The sequence below is a fragment of the Engystomops pustulosus genome, chromosome 1 (genome assembly GCF_040894005.1).
Source record: "Engystomops pustulosus chromosome 1, aEngPut4.maternal, whole genome shotgun sequence".
Classification (NCBI taxonomy): domain Eukaryota; kingdom Metazoa; phylum Chordata; class Amphibia; order Anura; family Leptodactylidae; genus Engystomops; species Engystomops pustulosus.
In genome coordinates this window covers 121,452,966-121,469,021 of record NC_092411.1, presented here as the reverse complement: position 1 = coordinate 121,469,021, position 16,056 = coordinate 121,452,966, and the positions used below count along the sequence as shown (strand labels likewise).

The 16,056-nt window shown below is 39.7% G+C and overlaps 2 protein-coding genes across 3 annotated transcripts in view; both read left to right on the top strand.

Moving 5' to 3' along the window:
* PLGRKT (plasminogen receptor with a C-terminal lysine) overlaps nucleotides 1–10,365 on the top strand; it is a 55,826-nt gene extending 45,461 nt beyond the window's left edge. For both annotated transcript variants that reach the window (XM_072151934.1, XM_072151942.1), the window contains exons 4-5: nucleotides 3,739–3,848; nucleotides 9,657–10,365. In XM_072151934.1, the coding sequence (XP_072008035.1) occupies nucleotides 3,739–3,848; nucleotides 9,657–9,778 (232 nt within the window). In that variant the 3' untranslated portion in view covers nucleotides 9,779–10,365. The remainder of the gene's footprint in view (nucleotides 1–3,738; nucleotides 3,849–9,656) is intronic.
* A 1,609-nt stretch (nucleotides 10,366–11,974) lies between these two features.
* On the top strand, nucleotides 11,975–15,512 carry LOC140085276 (relaxin-3-like). The gene is made up of 2 exons (XM_072126521.1): nucleotides 11,975–12,333; nucleotides 14,958–15,512. The coding sequence occupies exons 1-2, from the start codon at nucleotides 12,117–12,119 to the stop codon at nucleotides 15,293–15,295; spliced, it is 555 nt and encodes a 184-aa protein (XP_071982622.1). The 5' UTR covers nucleotides 11,975–12,116; the 3' UTR covers nucleotides 15,296–15,512.
* Nucleotides 15,513–16,056: the final 544 nt, after the last annotated feature.

Sequence of the window (16,056 nt, the reverse complement as noted above, 5' to 3'; positions counted from 1 at the left end):
GAGGAATGCTTCCAGCACCTTGTTGAATCTATGCCACGAAGAATTGAAGCAGTTCTGAAGGCAAGAGGGGGTCCAACCCATTACTAGCATGGTGTACCTAATAAAGTGGCCGGTGAGTGTATATTGCAGCAATAATACATTGTACGTCATATATGGAGCATTGTAGACAAACAAATCGACCCTCGCTATCAATCAGTTGTCTATGACATACAAATGGGATATCCCGGTGCACCAGAACGCTAACCCCTCGTGCATGGGTGGAGTGATACTGTTGTCCCACCCATGATCTGTTGAGAGAGAAATATGCTCCTTAATTAAATGCGTCTCAGACAAACACAGTATAGCAGGTTGAAAACTTCTAAGAGTTCTGAAAATAGCATACCTTTTGTTTGCATCCCCTGTGCCTCTCACATTCCATGCCAACACATTGATTTTAGCCATTGTCATATACATGGGTATGTATTGTGTCCCTGATGCCTATTACTGTGCCGCTTTTTGCACTGCTTCCTGACTTGCCTCCCGACCCCCACCCCCATCCCAACTGCCTGAAAACTCAAAATACAATAAATGTAAATTAGAAGAAACCAACAGACATTGACAACATCGACATTTACCACTCATAGTGGGACCTGGGGTCTGAGCGCCTCCCATCTCTCTCCATCTCATAACCCTTTAGATAGTGTGCAAGATATCCAATACAGTCCCGCATTTATTTGCATATAAACGTTCATTCTGGCCTTCTTTACTGTTTTGTTGCATACTCATCTGCTCCTGATAGAAATGATCAGTCCTCCATGGCATTGTGACAATCCTCCCGGATCTGTTTTCTATGTATGTCAAGCCAGTCCCTGGCATCCTTAGGCATATCAAAGAAATGTGTCTCACCCAGAGCCACCACTCGTAGCCGCGTCAATATGAAACCTTGTCTTATACGTAGCACTATAACATGAAAAAGTTGTGTCCCATCTCCCAAATCCCTGCAGGCAACAAGCAATCCTATCTCCCCACAGAACTTAAACAATTGGGTTGTTTATTCTAATTTCCGCGGCTCACCACTAGAACTCCATTTATCCTTACCAGGAACCATGACCGAATAGAAGTCCCCCATAATTTATGCCGGACAATTCTCATATTTGTCCAAAAACGTGATATATTTTTGAGGATCTCCAATTTAAATGGGGGTGGGATATATACAAAGCCTAGGGAACATTTAATACCCATTATATTGGCTTCCCTCATCCTTTTTTAACTTCATCAAAAGTTTTCCGTCTAAGTAATGTCTCCCTGGAGAAGTCAGGATAAACAGAGATTTTTGTAGCATTAACTGTGGGGTCCGGGTGATCTCGCAATTTCTTTTAAAGTCTCTGTCATTGGATAGCAGTATTTTACATAAAACTGAACGAGGAAATGAACCTGGGGGAGCCCTTTTGCCTGTTACTCTATGAGCCCTTTCTCCCACAAATGATGAAGAGAAATTGTCTTTCCCCACTCTATCAATAAGCCAGTCATGAATGAATTTGGTCATGTTATCCCCTTCTGCCTCTTCTGGAATCCCTATGAACAGTAGGTTCTCAACTTTTTTAATTTTCTCATCTCTTGGCTCTTGGCAATTCTTTAACTTTTGAAACATCTCTCAAAAGTGATATATCGTTTCTGAATGCCCCTTTTTGCTTAGACAAGTCCTTAATGGTGTTTTAACATCCTTCTATACATTGATTACATATCTTAACTGATGATAGTATCCCATTGAACACATCCTCCTTCTCTTCTCCTCCCCTTCCAACTTCCTCCTCTTCTTCTAAGTCCAATGGGGTGTATATTGAACCCTTAGATTATTATCCTGTTGCCCATCCTGTCCAACACATTTACCAACCCCTCTAGTCTTCACTGGGGAGGTTTTCCATAATTTCTCAATCTTACTTTGAGACTCTGTTTTCACTTTTAGAGGGGAAGTCCCCAGAGACTTTCTGGCATTTGCTTTTGGCCTTATATTACCTGATCACCACCTACCAAATCACAAATATACATGCATAAACACATACACGAATTCGTAAACTTTTTAACCATAGACCTTTTAACCATATAAAGTTTGTTTCTATCTGAAACCTGTATGCAACAGGTATGAAAAATTGGTACTATCTGAATAGGGCAGAAAAAAACAGTCCCATGTATGTACTGCTAGACCCTGTTCAATCATGGGAACCTGCCCTCTCGAGTAAGTCCATACAGGTAAAGCCATGCGAATCAGCGAAGAAAATAAATCCTCTATCAATTCCTTTCACCTTATCAACCATAGATACACAAACAGTGACTTAATGCCCAAAGGGCCAATACTTGTCGCTGGGGCAAAAGGAAAATTCAATCTTTTGACCAGTCTTTTGACCTGTAAATTAGTAAGACAAATAAATTATAGCTTTTTTTTAATAATGTATCTCTCGATAATCCTGGTCAATAATCCTTATACCAAATGTGATAGATCCATTCAACATGGTAAAAAGGCAGCCTGCCATCTTGAATAAGTCCACAGGGAACTGAATGAATCAACAGGAATGATACATACTCTGTCCATTTGACAATGACAATCCTAAATGCAAAGTCTATGGTCTTAATACCCAATGTGTCCCCGCTTATCACCAAGAAGAAATTGCGGGAAATGAGAACACGGGCAGCAAAAAAGAATAGAAGTAAAAAAAACACCAACCGACTTAGACTTTAGCAGAAGAGGATATTAGCTTATAAAGACATATAATAGCTTGTTCATGGAACAATCTCACAGCGCGTGGTGCCAACCACGCCAGTCCACTACACCGCCCCACCTCAACTTTCTGGGATGGTCCAGGACCACAAAAAGAGACTTCCCTCTTGGGCTCTCCACGGGTCCCGGTGCCCGTACAGCCTCAGCCTTGCGTCCACCACAAAACTGGCTGCAAGCCGTAGTCATCTCCACTGAGGTTACCTTGGTAACTTCTCGCAGTGGATCGCTGCTCCGGTGAGTCTATGAGGGCTCTGGACCTCTGTCCTGCCCACATACTGGGGAGTCTGGATGGATTGAGAACGCCAGCAGGCCTCATAACACGCGTTAGGGCGCGGAGATCGCAAGAAGCATCCGTACACCGGCTACGTCATGCTGCTAAGGGGAATTCTTGGTCATGGAAAATAACACATTCCCTGAAAATAAGACTTCTTGGGAAAAAATTAATACAGGACACTGTCATATTTTGGGGAAACATAGTACTATATGATAATGTACTATGTATGTATACCATGTCCTCTTGTGTCCAGTACGCTTTATTTACAATACCCAGTTATGTGTATTATGATATTTCACAGCAAAGAGATGTTCTCTGCAAATATTATAATGGTTAATATTTTTCTACTTGATTTAGTTTTAAGCTTTAATTTTACTAGTGGTTAGTAAAGAAAGAAAAGCTACATCTTAGCCAGTGTCATGTGTCATCTTCTGAAATGGAACATGTATATTGTAACTTGTTGATACACTTTACAATAAGGAAAGTATACTTTTTTTCTATGCCCTCTTTCTTCTTTGATGGTTATCAATCTGTGTAAAGAGGCAGAACTGCACTAAGAAAAGGCTGGTCTTAAAATATTATGAAATGGCCTGCACAATTATATATCTATTTGTGGGGTGATTTGGGACATAGGTTACTTTATTCAAGAGTTTTTTAATGTCCTCTTTCTGTACTTTCCTGACTTATGAAATTGTGTTCATTTTTGCAGGGCTGTAAAAAGAAAGAAGCCAGCATTATTTATCCCAATTATACCACTGGGATTTGTCTTTGCATACCAGTATGATATGGGATATGGAACTCTAGTTCAGAGGATGAAAGGTACAAATATTTTATTATTTTTTAATGTACAGAAAATTATCCTGTTTTTTTTTATATACAGGCAGTCCCAGGGTTACATACAAGATAGGGTTCTGTGGATTTGTTCTTAAGTTGAATTTGTACGTAAGTCGGAACTGTATACTTAATCATTGTAACCCCCAGCCAAATTTTTTTTGGTCTGAGACAATTGGATTTTAAAAATGTTGGATTGTCAATAGAACCAGGATTAATAATAAAGCTTCATTGTAGACACCAGTGATAACTATTATAGCTGTTTATTGTAGCCTAAGACTAAAGTACAGTAATTACCAACATCCAGAGGTCTGTTTGTAACTAGGGGTCGTATGTAAGTCAGGTGTTCTTAAGTAGGGGACCGCCTGTAACTCTTAGTATATAGTAAATTGTCTAAATTGCAATTGCTACCTTCACAATAGAATTAACACCATAATTGCTGGCTCTATGTCAGATTATATAGAAGCTCTGTAGCGGAAGGATGTAAAGCAGTATGTGTATGTCAGGAGCAGGGTTGTGAATCTCACAAGAGTGGGATTTGCTGGTTTGAAATAAATTAATTTGCCAGAAGGGATGAGGAAGGGGGAGCTGTGCTAATTTTTTACTCCATGACTTGACTGAAGATAAGAGACAAGGTGCCAGGTACTTTTTTTTTTTAAACTTTATTTTCCGGTCGTATGAGCAATGGATTCTTATTATTAAATCAGCTTTGGCATAAGTGTGAATAATGCTTAAGGAACCTGTGATTTGCTTTAAATGTTTAAACCTGATGACAGGTTGCCTTTAAGTAACTGATGTGACCAGTATTGACAACCAATCTCATTGCGCTTGATGTACTACTAGAGGATAATGCCATCTATTGTTGTAGTGGGTATATTATGGCAACAGGTTTCTGTGCAGCCACAAATAATTTATGTTGAGTAATTATTTGAATATCTACAAAACAATAGGTATAGATGCAATGGAAATTGTGATGTAAATTTTTACCTACAACACTTTATACTGCATTATGTATGTTTCAGTTAATTAAGGGGATTTCTTGGAAATAAGAACACCTGGTTTGCTTTTAGTGTGTTGTAAAGAGGAGACACATTACAATATTGGGCAATCCTTTTAAGTACTTAAAAGCTTCTTATTTATTCATTATATAGAATGATTTTTTTTCATAAACTATTCCTTTAACCCCTCAGTGACCACCCATACGGATTTCTCCGTCGGTCACTAAGGAGCCTTAGGCTAGGCTGATGGGTTTCTCCGTCAGCCTTACCTGAGGATAGCATGGGCTGCCCGTGCAGGGAAGAGCCGTACCCATAAGACAGCCGGGACCCTGCTCTAACAGTCCGGATTGGAACGGAGTGAACTCCTTCGATCCCACTGTCAATGCTGTGACCGCGGGATCGATGTACCAGTAGAGGGAGGGGCTCCCTCCTTGCCAACCCACGATGCCATTGCGGGGTGCAGTCTTCAGTGCCGAGCAGCCGGGGACCAAACTTTTTGAATTGTATTTCCACTTCCCAGTACAAGGGATGGAATATAAAAACAGTCCAAAAGTACAATATGTTATGCAGAAAATAAGCCCTAATACAGCTCTGTACATGAAAAAATAAAAAAGCTATTGATTTTTGAAAGTGGGGAGCAATAATCAGATAGTAAAATGGAAAAATCTCATCAGTGGCAAGAGGTTAATATGCTCCCAATCCCACATGATAAAAAGTTTACAAATTCTCTGGGATAATGGTTTGTCATACCTGAGGCCACGTTCACACGTGTCATTGTGGTTAAGTTTGGAAATGCAATCCAAAGGCTTCATTCGTGACCACATGTTTTGGTAGCATTGTGTTTCCAACACATTAACTAAACGCAAAGTAAATGCAATCTTGCCTCAACATGCGATCGCAGGTGGAGCTTTTGGATTTTGTTTCAAAACGCAACCAAAATGCCCCAGGGGCTCTACAAACAAGTCATGGCACCTGAAAACTATTCTACCCTACAAATACTCAATGGCTCCTTCCTTTCTGCGCCCACCATGTGCCCTGACAGTGGGTTGCATACACATGTGGGGTGTCCTCTTACTCCGAAGTAACTGCACAATCTATTTGATTCTAACAATTTTTTGAAAATTTTAGAGAATGCCATTCGATTTGTGATCTTTCTAGTGTCGTAATAAAACAAAAGGGAACTTCCAAAATGACGCCAACACAAAGCTGAGATATGGTAAATGTTAGTTTAGTAAATGTTAGTTAGTAACTAATTTGGATAGTAAGACTATCAGTTTGAAAACCAGAAGATTTTGAAGTTTGAAAATAGTAATTTAAAAAAAAAAATGTTTACCAAATTCACCTTTTTTCATAAATAAATGTTAAATATATCAACCAAAATTTCACTTGGGTAAGTTAAAGCTTTCTAAAGTTATAACCAAATAAAGTGACACATGCTGGTTTTGAAAAGTAGGCCTTGGTCATCAAGGCGCAAATGAGCTTGGTCACTAAGGGGTTAAAACTGTAAAATTGCCCTCTGTTATTCACTCAATCACCTTCAAGTGGAAGTTACATAAAAAGGTTTTTGCATTGGTTGCTTAAAGAAAATCTACCATCAAAATCCATCATGATAAACCAGTGACACTTAACCCCTTACCAACATGTGACGTAGTATTACGTCACATGCCAGATCCCCGCAAAAAACGGTGCCAGCACCGATCGCGAGTGTTTCCGTGCTGATCGCCGCCGGCAAAGCTACCGGCGGCTTCAAAAAGATGGGAGGGGAGCGGCGATCTGTCGCCATGGTAGCATCGGGTCTCACGAAGACCCGAGGCTACTGCGGGTTAACCCATGCATTACAATGAGCACATTGTAATGTATGAGGAGTAAATTCCCCATATACTGCCATACTGTAGTATGTTAGTATATGATAGGATCGTACAGACAACCTAGGGTTAAAGTACCCTAGGGAGTCTGAAAAATAGTAAAAATAAAAATATAAAAAAAAAAGTTAAAAAAAAATTATAATAAAAAAACCTAAAAACTCAAATCACCCCCCCTTTCCCTAGAAAGGGAGCATATTCCTAACTCAATGTGAGGGGACAGTACATAATGCACTGAGGAATGCAATAAACGGGGGACCATGTCCCAAATTGCTCCCAGCCGGAGTCATGCTCACTCATGACAATGCCCAAGATATTGTAGATAATCTTATCATAGAACTCTGACCAGAGAACTGAGAATGTTCATAATCATAACATCTTCAAATATTTACAGCTATTGAAAAGGGTAAATAACCCATCATTACATAGGGGAATAGTTTCAGATATTCGAAAGAGTGAATAAACTATGGTAGACACGGGCATGTGTGCAGTGTCGGACTGGGTTTCCTTAGGCCCACCAGAGAAAAATCAATCTGGGGGCCCACTTTTCATTATCCCCCAGGAAATATACCCTAGCAGCCTTCAAATTGTGTTGTTTTCTGATGGACCTCTGGGGTTCAATATTGGGTTGAGCCAGGGCCCACCGGAGGATCCTCTTGTACTCTGGTGGGCCAGTCCGACACTGCATGTGTGTATAGTAGTTACTCAATGCTTTTCAGATCAAACAGGTATATATTATTTGGTCTTTAAGTCCCACTGGTTGTTCACAGTTCATTTCGAAAAATCCACTGAATCTCCTACCGTAGGATAAGGTTGTTCCAACAACCCCACCACCCCCTACCGGGGGGTCATACCCATTCCATTGCTTTAAACCGAAGAGCCTTAGTGCTGTATGGTGTGATGTAGGTGTAAGTGTCTACTGGTGTGTCACAATCATTCTCCATATCATTTACATGGTCCCTTATTCTTCTTCTAAATCGCCTGTAGGTTTTCCCTACGTAGTTCAAGGGACATGGGCACGTAATCACTGTGGTTAGGCATGTTACATAGTCCCTGATAGTGTATTCCTCTCGGGTTGATGCACTTACAAAGGAACCGCCTGTCTGTATATAGGGACATGTCGTGCAATTCCCACATCTGTATGTGCCTTTTTTTTTTTTTTAACATCAAGCCATGTTGTTTTTTGGGGGATTGGTTCTAGGTAACTGTGTACCAACCTATCTCTTAGGTTTTTTCCTGTGCAGCAGAGTTGGCCTTGTATACCACTGATTTGAGGAAACCTCTCCTTAGGAATAGATTCTCCATCTCCCTTGCCTGAACTCTATAATCCTCTATTTTGGAACAATTTGGTATGGGGTGGCAATTGTGCCACTGTAAAAAACATTTTGTAACAGTAACCTTTCTGTGGACTTTGGTTCCACTTTAGTAATTCGTAAGTCAAGGAATGATAATTCAGTCCTGCTAATCTCACTTGTAAATTTTAGCCCTAGGTCAGTGGTGGCGAACCTATGGCACGGGTGCCAGAGGTGGCACTCAGAGCCCTTTCTGTGGGCACCCAGGCCATCACCCCAGCACACCAGACAGGACTCGAAGAATCTTCCTGCAGTTCCAAGCAACTTAAAATATGCTGCTTTCGGTCATATTTTGATACTTACTTTGCTACTTGGGACTGTAGGAAGAGGGAGAATGAATAGACAGGGCCAAATTATCTTTGGAGGACCTCCTGCTGGCCCCTACAGGTCTACAGAGGGACACTGGAAAGAATCTAGAATCATGCAAATTTTCCATCTTTCTACTGTGTTGCTGTCTTCAGGAGGCCAATATGATTGTTGAAGAACATGGAGCAGTAAGTTACACTTTAATTTTTGGTTGGCACCTTGCAATAAATAAAGGGGGTTTTGGGTGTCTTTTTGGGCACTCAGCCGGTAAAAGGTTCGTCATCACTGCCCTAGGTTGTTTATGTTGACGGCTGTTACAAATTCATTCAAGGAGGATACAGGCAGTCCCCGGGTTACATACAAGATAGGGTCCGGAGGTTTGTTCTTAAGTTGAATTTGTATGTAAGTCAGAACTGTATATTTTATAATGGTAGATTCAGACAAAAAAATTTTTTGCTCCAGTGACAATTGGTGTTTAAAAATTTTTTGCTGTAATTGGACCAAGGATTATCAAAAAAGCTTAATTACAGACACTTTACAGGTGATCATTGCAGTCTGGGACTATAGTAGAGCATCCAGAGAGCTTCACCAGAGGTCACAGGGGGCTGAGGTTTCCAAGTATGGGTCGTCTGTAAGTTGGGTGTCCTTAAGTAGGGGACCGCCTGTACTTAGGAAATTCACAGCACTAGCACATCGTCAATGTGCCTAATCCACAAGGCCACTGATGATGCCCAGTGGGACAATTCCTCAGAGAAGACCACCGCACTCTCCCACCAGCCGAGGTAGAGATTCGCATATGAGGGCTCCCCATTGCTGTACCCCTCTGCTGGTGGAAGAGGCGGTCCTCAAAAATGAAGAAGTTCCTCTCTAAGACAAATCTTAATAGTCTCAGAGTGAAACTATTATGTGCATGGAACTGGTTACCTTTTGTCTCTAAGAAGACAATTTAAATAAGGTAGGCAAATGGTAAAACTATTGATAGAGATAACATAACCATAGAATAGGTCCTTAACAAATGGTCAGACTACAGGATACCACCTCACATTTATGTGAATGGGATCTAAACTGCACTGTTCAACTTCTACACTGTTTCTGATTAGCTGCTGCCTGGAAACTTATTAGTTTTGTGTTCGGCACCCAACAATTTGATATTGGTGACCTATCCTCAGCATAAGAAAACATATATAAATATATATAAATATATATATATATATATATATATATTAAACTCCTTTATTTTGGTCATCAAAATCATGTATTTTTTCTCTTCTGTTTTAGGTACAGCTGAAGATATTCTTGAAAATGAGCAACACTTACTAGAAATTCCAAAGGGTTTACCAACTTTTGAACTGATTGAAAAAGCAAGGAAGGCTCAAAGAAAGTTTTTTGTAGAAAAGTAGGAGCATCTAGTGAAAACACAACATCAAACGAAGTTGATAATATGTCAAGACTAGACCTTATATTCCGTCCGAAGCTAAAGTCTCCAATTTCTATAAGGCATTGGTGCTAGTTTTTTTATATTGTTTTACAGATGTTGACTTGAAAATAAAATACACTCTAGATACAAATATCATGGTCAGATAGCTTTGAAACAACCTATGAAATTCTCATTTGTACATAACTTATGTAATGTACCTCAAGTGTCTGCATATGAAGACTAGTGTGTTACAAGAAACAAATAAGACAAATATTATTGTTGGTTTAGAAAATGTGCCAAGCCCTTGTCAGGTGAGTCACAAATAATACACCAGTTTTTGCTGGCGCATATCAATTCCTGTATTCTGGTGCCTTTTTATTTGTAAAACTGCCAATGTCTAATAGTGTCAACTTTAGATACTTTTAGACATTTTTTTTTCCTACAAAACTCTGTAAATGAAAAATTGTAATTTTTAATTATTTCAAAGAGCATATAAAACTTATTGGAATGCACAGTATGTGAGAACAATAAATTATGTAAAGATTTCTACCAATAAACTTAACCAATAACGAGCAATAGATTCATCTCTATTTTTGTTTGCAGCTAATAATAATGACATTTACACTTCCTATTTTTGCTTTTAAATATAAAGTTTATATGCATACATGATTTCTTTTATATGCTGTGTGTGTGTCAGGAGGCGGCCTACATGTATTACCATAGTGATCAGAGCAGGGCTTCGCTAGTTCCTGCATACAACTCTGTCTGTGTCCCTGTGTATTTTCCCAGAATCCCCCTAGTGGAGCATCCATGGCTATAAGACTCCACATGCCTACACGGTGGCCTTAATTCGCAGTCTTCGTAAGAAGAACTCTTACTTCCTGATCTTAGTCACAAACCTCTCACGCCAAACCAGTTCTCTACGCTGTACTGAAGAGACCCAACCAGGTCGAAACAGTGCTGTCTATAGTTGGCAGTCTGTTCCTTCTGGCATAGATATACTGGTTTGGTTTTAATCCCACATCATGTCATAAGGAAAGGTGAGTACATGGTTTATTATTTTTATGTGCTGGGCAGGGGTCTGGCTCGCTGTATACTGAGGGGGGGCCTGGCTGTATACCGAGGGGGCAGGCTGGCTATACATTGGGGGAGTGGCTGGCTATATACAGGGAGCTGTATTGTAGTAGTTATATTCTTGTACATAGGGGACAGTATTATAGTAATGTTCTTGTACCTAGGGGGCAGTATTATAGTAGTTATATTCTTGTACATAGGGGGCAGTATTATAGTAGTTATATTCTTGTACATAGGGGGCAGTATTATAGTAGTTATATTCTTGTACATAGGGGGCAGTATTATAGTAGTTATATTCTTGTACATAGGGGGCAGTATTATAGTAGTTATATCCCTGTACATAGGGGGCAGTATTATAGTAGTTATATTCTTGTACATAGGGGGCAGTATTATAGTAGTTATATTCTTGCACATAGGGGCAGTATTATAGTAGTTATATTCTTGTACATAGGGGGCAGTATTATAGTAGTTATATTCTTGAACATAGGGGCAGTATTATAGTAGTTATATTCTTGTACCTAGGGGCAGTATTATAGTAGTTATATTCTTGTACATAGGGGTAAGTATTATAGTAGTTATAGTCTTGTACATAGGGAGCAGTATTATAGTAGTTATATTCTTGTACATAGGGAGCAGTATTATAGTAGTTATATTCTTGTACATAGGGGGCAGTATTATAGTAGTTATATTCTTGTACATAGGGGTAAGTATTATAGTAGTTATATTCTTGCACATAAGGGGCAGTATTATAGTAGTTATATTCTTGTACCTAGGGACAGTATTATAGTAGTTATATTCTTGTAGATAAAATGCAGTATATGCAGTATTATGGTCACCTGACCATGATTATAGCCAGATAATAAAGGGCATTTTTTGACAGGTTTAATCCTAAGAGGTTCTTTTGTGATCCCTTTACTGTAATTTTTTTTGTCCTTGTGTATGCAGCCAGTATGTCATCATACTGAACTAGGCAGGTCTGTCTAATAACTTGTACAGGAGAGGGGGCTAATGATAGAAGGAAAGTTGCTGTGCTGAGGTGATGATGAGGAGGATACAGGCGGGGGCACGGTGACTCATGCTCTATCAGGGAGGATATAAGGGGCATCACTGACAGGGGCAGGGAGTGCAGGACACTGTGATGAGAACTTGGCTGCTCCGCTAATAACCAGCGCTCTCTCCTCTCTAAGTATCGGTGTGGCGGTAAGAGAAGTCCTGTCCTGCAGTGAAGCCTCCTCCGCCGGCTACACATGGCGCTTCTTGTCAGGGGGTCGCTGCTCCTCGCGGCGCTGCTCATGCTGGTGTCTGCGCTGCCCGGAGAGCTGAGGGGACAGAGGAGCCCTGTTGCCGCTTCAGAGTACGGGGTGAAGTTATGTGGCCGCGAGTTTATCCGGGCGGTCATCTTCGCCTGTGGCGGGTCCCGATGGAAGCGGCTGCAGCAGGATGATGGGAGGAGCCGGAGTACAGGTGAGGAGCCCCCCATAGTTCATTCTACTGAGAGGAATCCAGGGGTGGGGTGATGCGAAGAACTTCACCTGGGACCATGAGGTAAACATATTCTGTGTCCCTCAGACATTTACTCAAAAGTTTAGGTAAAAAGTCAATCTAAATTCTTACATAAAAGAAACTTTACTTTTACTAAAAGAAACTTTTACTTAAACTTTTGAGTAAATGCCTGCAGCTTATCTGAGGGACTCAGAATATTTCCTGTTTGTGCACTCACATACAGCCTCTAATTTAGGCTTAGGGTAAATACTCATGTTGCGGTTTCTTTACAGACTTAGAACTACAGTACAGCGCACATATGTAGCTGCGGCACAGAATTTACTTGTATAAGTTAACATGCGGAGCGGATGTATATATCCGTTGTTTCGAGATTCCAAGCTGATTTTGTTTGTGGAATTGATCCACCGATCATGAGAATGGGGATCCTGTTTTGCCTTATGAAAGGAGCCACAGGTTCAACTTGTGCCCTGCCAGTCCATGTCTCTATAGTCTCTATGGCACTACCAGCCAAGCAATGTAGTACAATACGCAGTGTATGGAGTGACTACTGGCAAAACTCTATTTTCTTTATCATGCGTAACCCTTCGCTGTAATACAACATCATATAATTTGCTATAGTTTATAAACATAAACCGAGAGCAGTGTTTCCCAAAACCACGAGGATCCTTTCATCCAGCAACAACAGGACTTAGAGCTTGTAGGAATAAGGCGGCAAATGTTCCTCTGCCCACAGCAAGCTTCTGTGTGGCACAGTTGGCATTAGGGGTTTCCCCACAGCAGTGTCCTTGTGGACAGTGGATAGACAGAGAAACAATCAGTAGGTACAATTACAGCAAAATTGTATCATTATTATTATTGTATGTCATGGAAGCAAACAATCATGTTGAATACTGTATATACAGGGCACAGATGCAGATCTTAGGCTGATTATTTTCTGTTGTCTACAACATTTGTTTTTAGAATGTCAGGTCTTTATTCAATAAATCCATAAATCTTTATCTGTAAAGCGCCGTCATATGCCTCAGCACGAGGTACATGGTATACAATTATAATAAGTAATGACAGAGCAGTAACATAGTCATGTGAAACAATGAGAGCCTTGTCACAGGAGCTTACAATCTATGAAATCACGGCTTTCCCTCAAAACATGAGAGACTCATAGATCAAGGATTGCATAAAAACAAGCCTGCCATATCTAATAAATTGGATCTAATAATTTCATATATTTACATAGGTTTCCTATAGCTACAAAAGGTATATTTACAAGGGGTAAGTTCTTCAGCAGAAAATTCGGGAACATCAGATACATTTATCTTCTTGGGCTTCAAGAAATTGTAAATATACTACAAGTCTCAGGACACATAGGGCAAGTCATCTATATGTAATTGTGGGAAGACAATCCATTGTGATTCCCAGTTGCAGCATAATGGATAAGATAGAAACAAATCCCATGCACAGAAGCTGTAAAATATCTGCATTGTAAACAGCATATCTGACCTTAAAATAGTGAAATCTACGGGCAATTTTCAATGGGTTTCTGTAGTACATTGTGCGGCAAACTTTAAGCAAATATCCTTCGACATGCCCACCATCGTTGTTCCAACAACTATCACCCAGTGCAATATATTTCTGTGCATAGTTTACACGGCTCCATTTAAGAGCTGACTGCTCCTCCCGCAAATCACAAGCAGGTCCTATTCCTATTATTTATTGGTGTCAATCAGCATATGAGCAGATGTCACACATAGGACTGACCCATTGTCAGCCCGAGAGCACATGGGAATGTAGTCTAGGGGGGAGAGTAACAAAATCAATGGAGATAAATGAAGAAAATAAAATTAAAATGCCTTACATTCTTTGTTCTACGTTTTCTAACTGTTGTAGACACATTTTAGAGATTTTTACAATTAATATGGAAAAGGGACAGGGCTTATCAGACACAGTAAATGTTGGTATGGGCCAAATTACATTGTCATGAACCAAATTTTGTCATATTTTTGGCGCATGGTGGATTACAATGGGTCAGAGTGCAATGCAAGTTCTTTGCATCAAAAGCACGTGCAGAACACGGGTGTGAAAAATGCGAGTGCTCTTTCAAGACAGTTGACGTTAATGTTTCCAAATGCATATACAGCGCTACATTAGGCCGCACAAGGTGTTCAATTCAACCTGCATGCTGTATTACAATCGATCATATGGATTCACATTTGACAATATAGAGTTATGATGATACTAGCAGATGAAGACAGTACCTTGATCAGGAACATTCAGCGTCTACATGCTTATTTTTTTCCTATGAAAAACATGGCACAGTTTTCAGTCATAATCTGCACTCTGTACCATTGTCATGTACTAATCCAGCCTAAAAGCTGAATCACATGGGTACCATAGGGTTTTTTACAGAGACGCTTTCATGTTCATGTTCAATGGTTTGTAAAATCCATGTAACACTTTTAAGTGGACTGGGGGGTTACATATAGAATATATAATTTTTTGCATGTAGCATTGTGTGACTAAATTACGAAAAATCTCTAATTCCATTGTTACAATTTAGTTTTGTAATTGTACCTTTTTATTTTCTAAAGACACGTTACAGGACTCAGCAGTACATCAGTTACAGATGCAGTCACTTTTAGGATCTCGCTTGGAACAGCTTCAGAAGTCAAATATACCACCAAGACAGCATCCATTGAAAGAGTCTTACCTTTCCTATGATGATTACAGTTATACACCAGTGGAGGATTTCGGTCAATATGTACAGCAGGTGGAAGATATCAATGAATCAGAAAACAGTCCTGCTGCACTTTCTGATGGCTTTCCTTGGATGAAATCTTCTAGAAGGAAGAGGGAACTGTCTATTGGAGTGGCAGGCATCTGTTGCAAATGGGGCTGCACAAAGGCAGAGATCAGCACCCTGTGCTAAAATGCCAGATATAATGATGTACTTCTAAAGCTCGTATACAGTGTACACAGGCTTAGTAGTAATGTGATCCACCTAAGTATTTCACATACTTTGACTATACAGAATATTTTGGTTGATCTCTATTTGTACTTTAACCAAAGGCCTTTTTGTGGCTTTTACATGTTGTGTGAATAGTAATAGTTTTGTCAATAAATATTTTTTTGGCTGTGCCGTGGAACATTTGTTGGTCATTTAGTAATTCAGCAATCCAGCAAAGTGCAAGGCTTTTATATAAAGTGGTCGAACAGGATACCAATAACTAAGCATACATTATCTACAAAATGCATGATGTCCATACTATTTGCACTACACTGCTCTTTACCTGTGCCAGAAGGAGAAGCTCTTTGGGACACCAGGTGAGGGTTTTCTTATTTTATTTTAGGTAACCTGCGTTTACAGATATAACACTTTTCAAATGCTTGTTCGGGCCTTTGCATCTAATAATGTGCTAATATAGAAAGTTATGTGCCTATTTGTCTTTAGTCTTTTTTCATGTTGGAATAAAATTTTGGAACTACATCAGTAATCAATAATGTTTAATTGAGTTATGATAGAGTTATAATGTCTCCTGTCCTGGAATTAATATAGTTACCTTTGGGTCACTGTACATAATATCCCAGCATCAGTTACTTATTTTATTTAAGGTATATTGAACCTGTTACATATAATAGAGTGCAATCTGCAGAAAGAATTTATTGAGTAGGAGGACTGAAACTTTTATT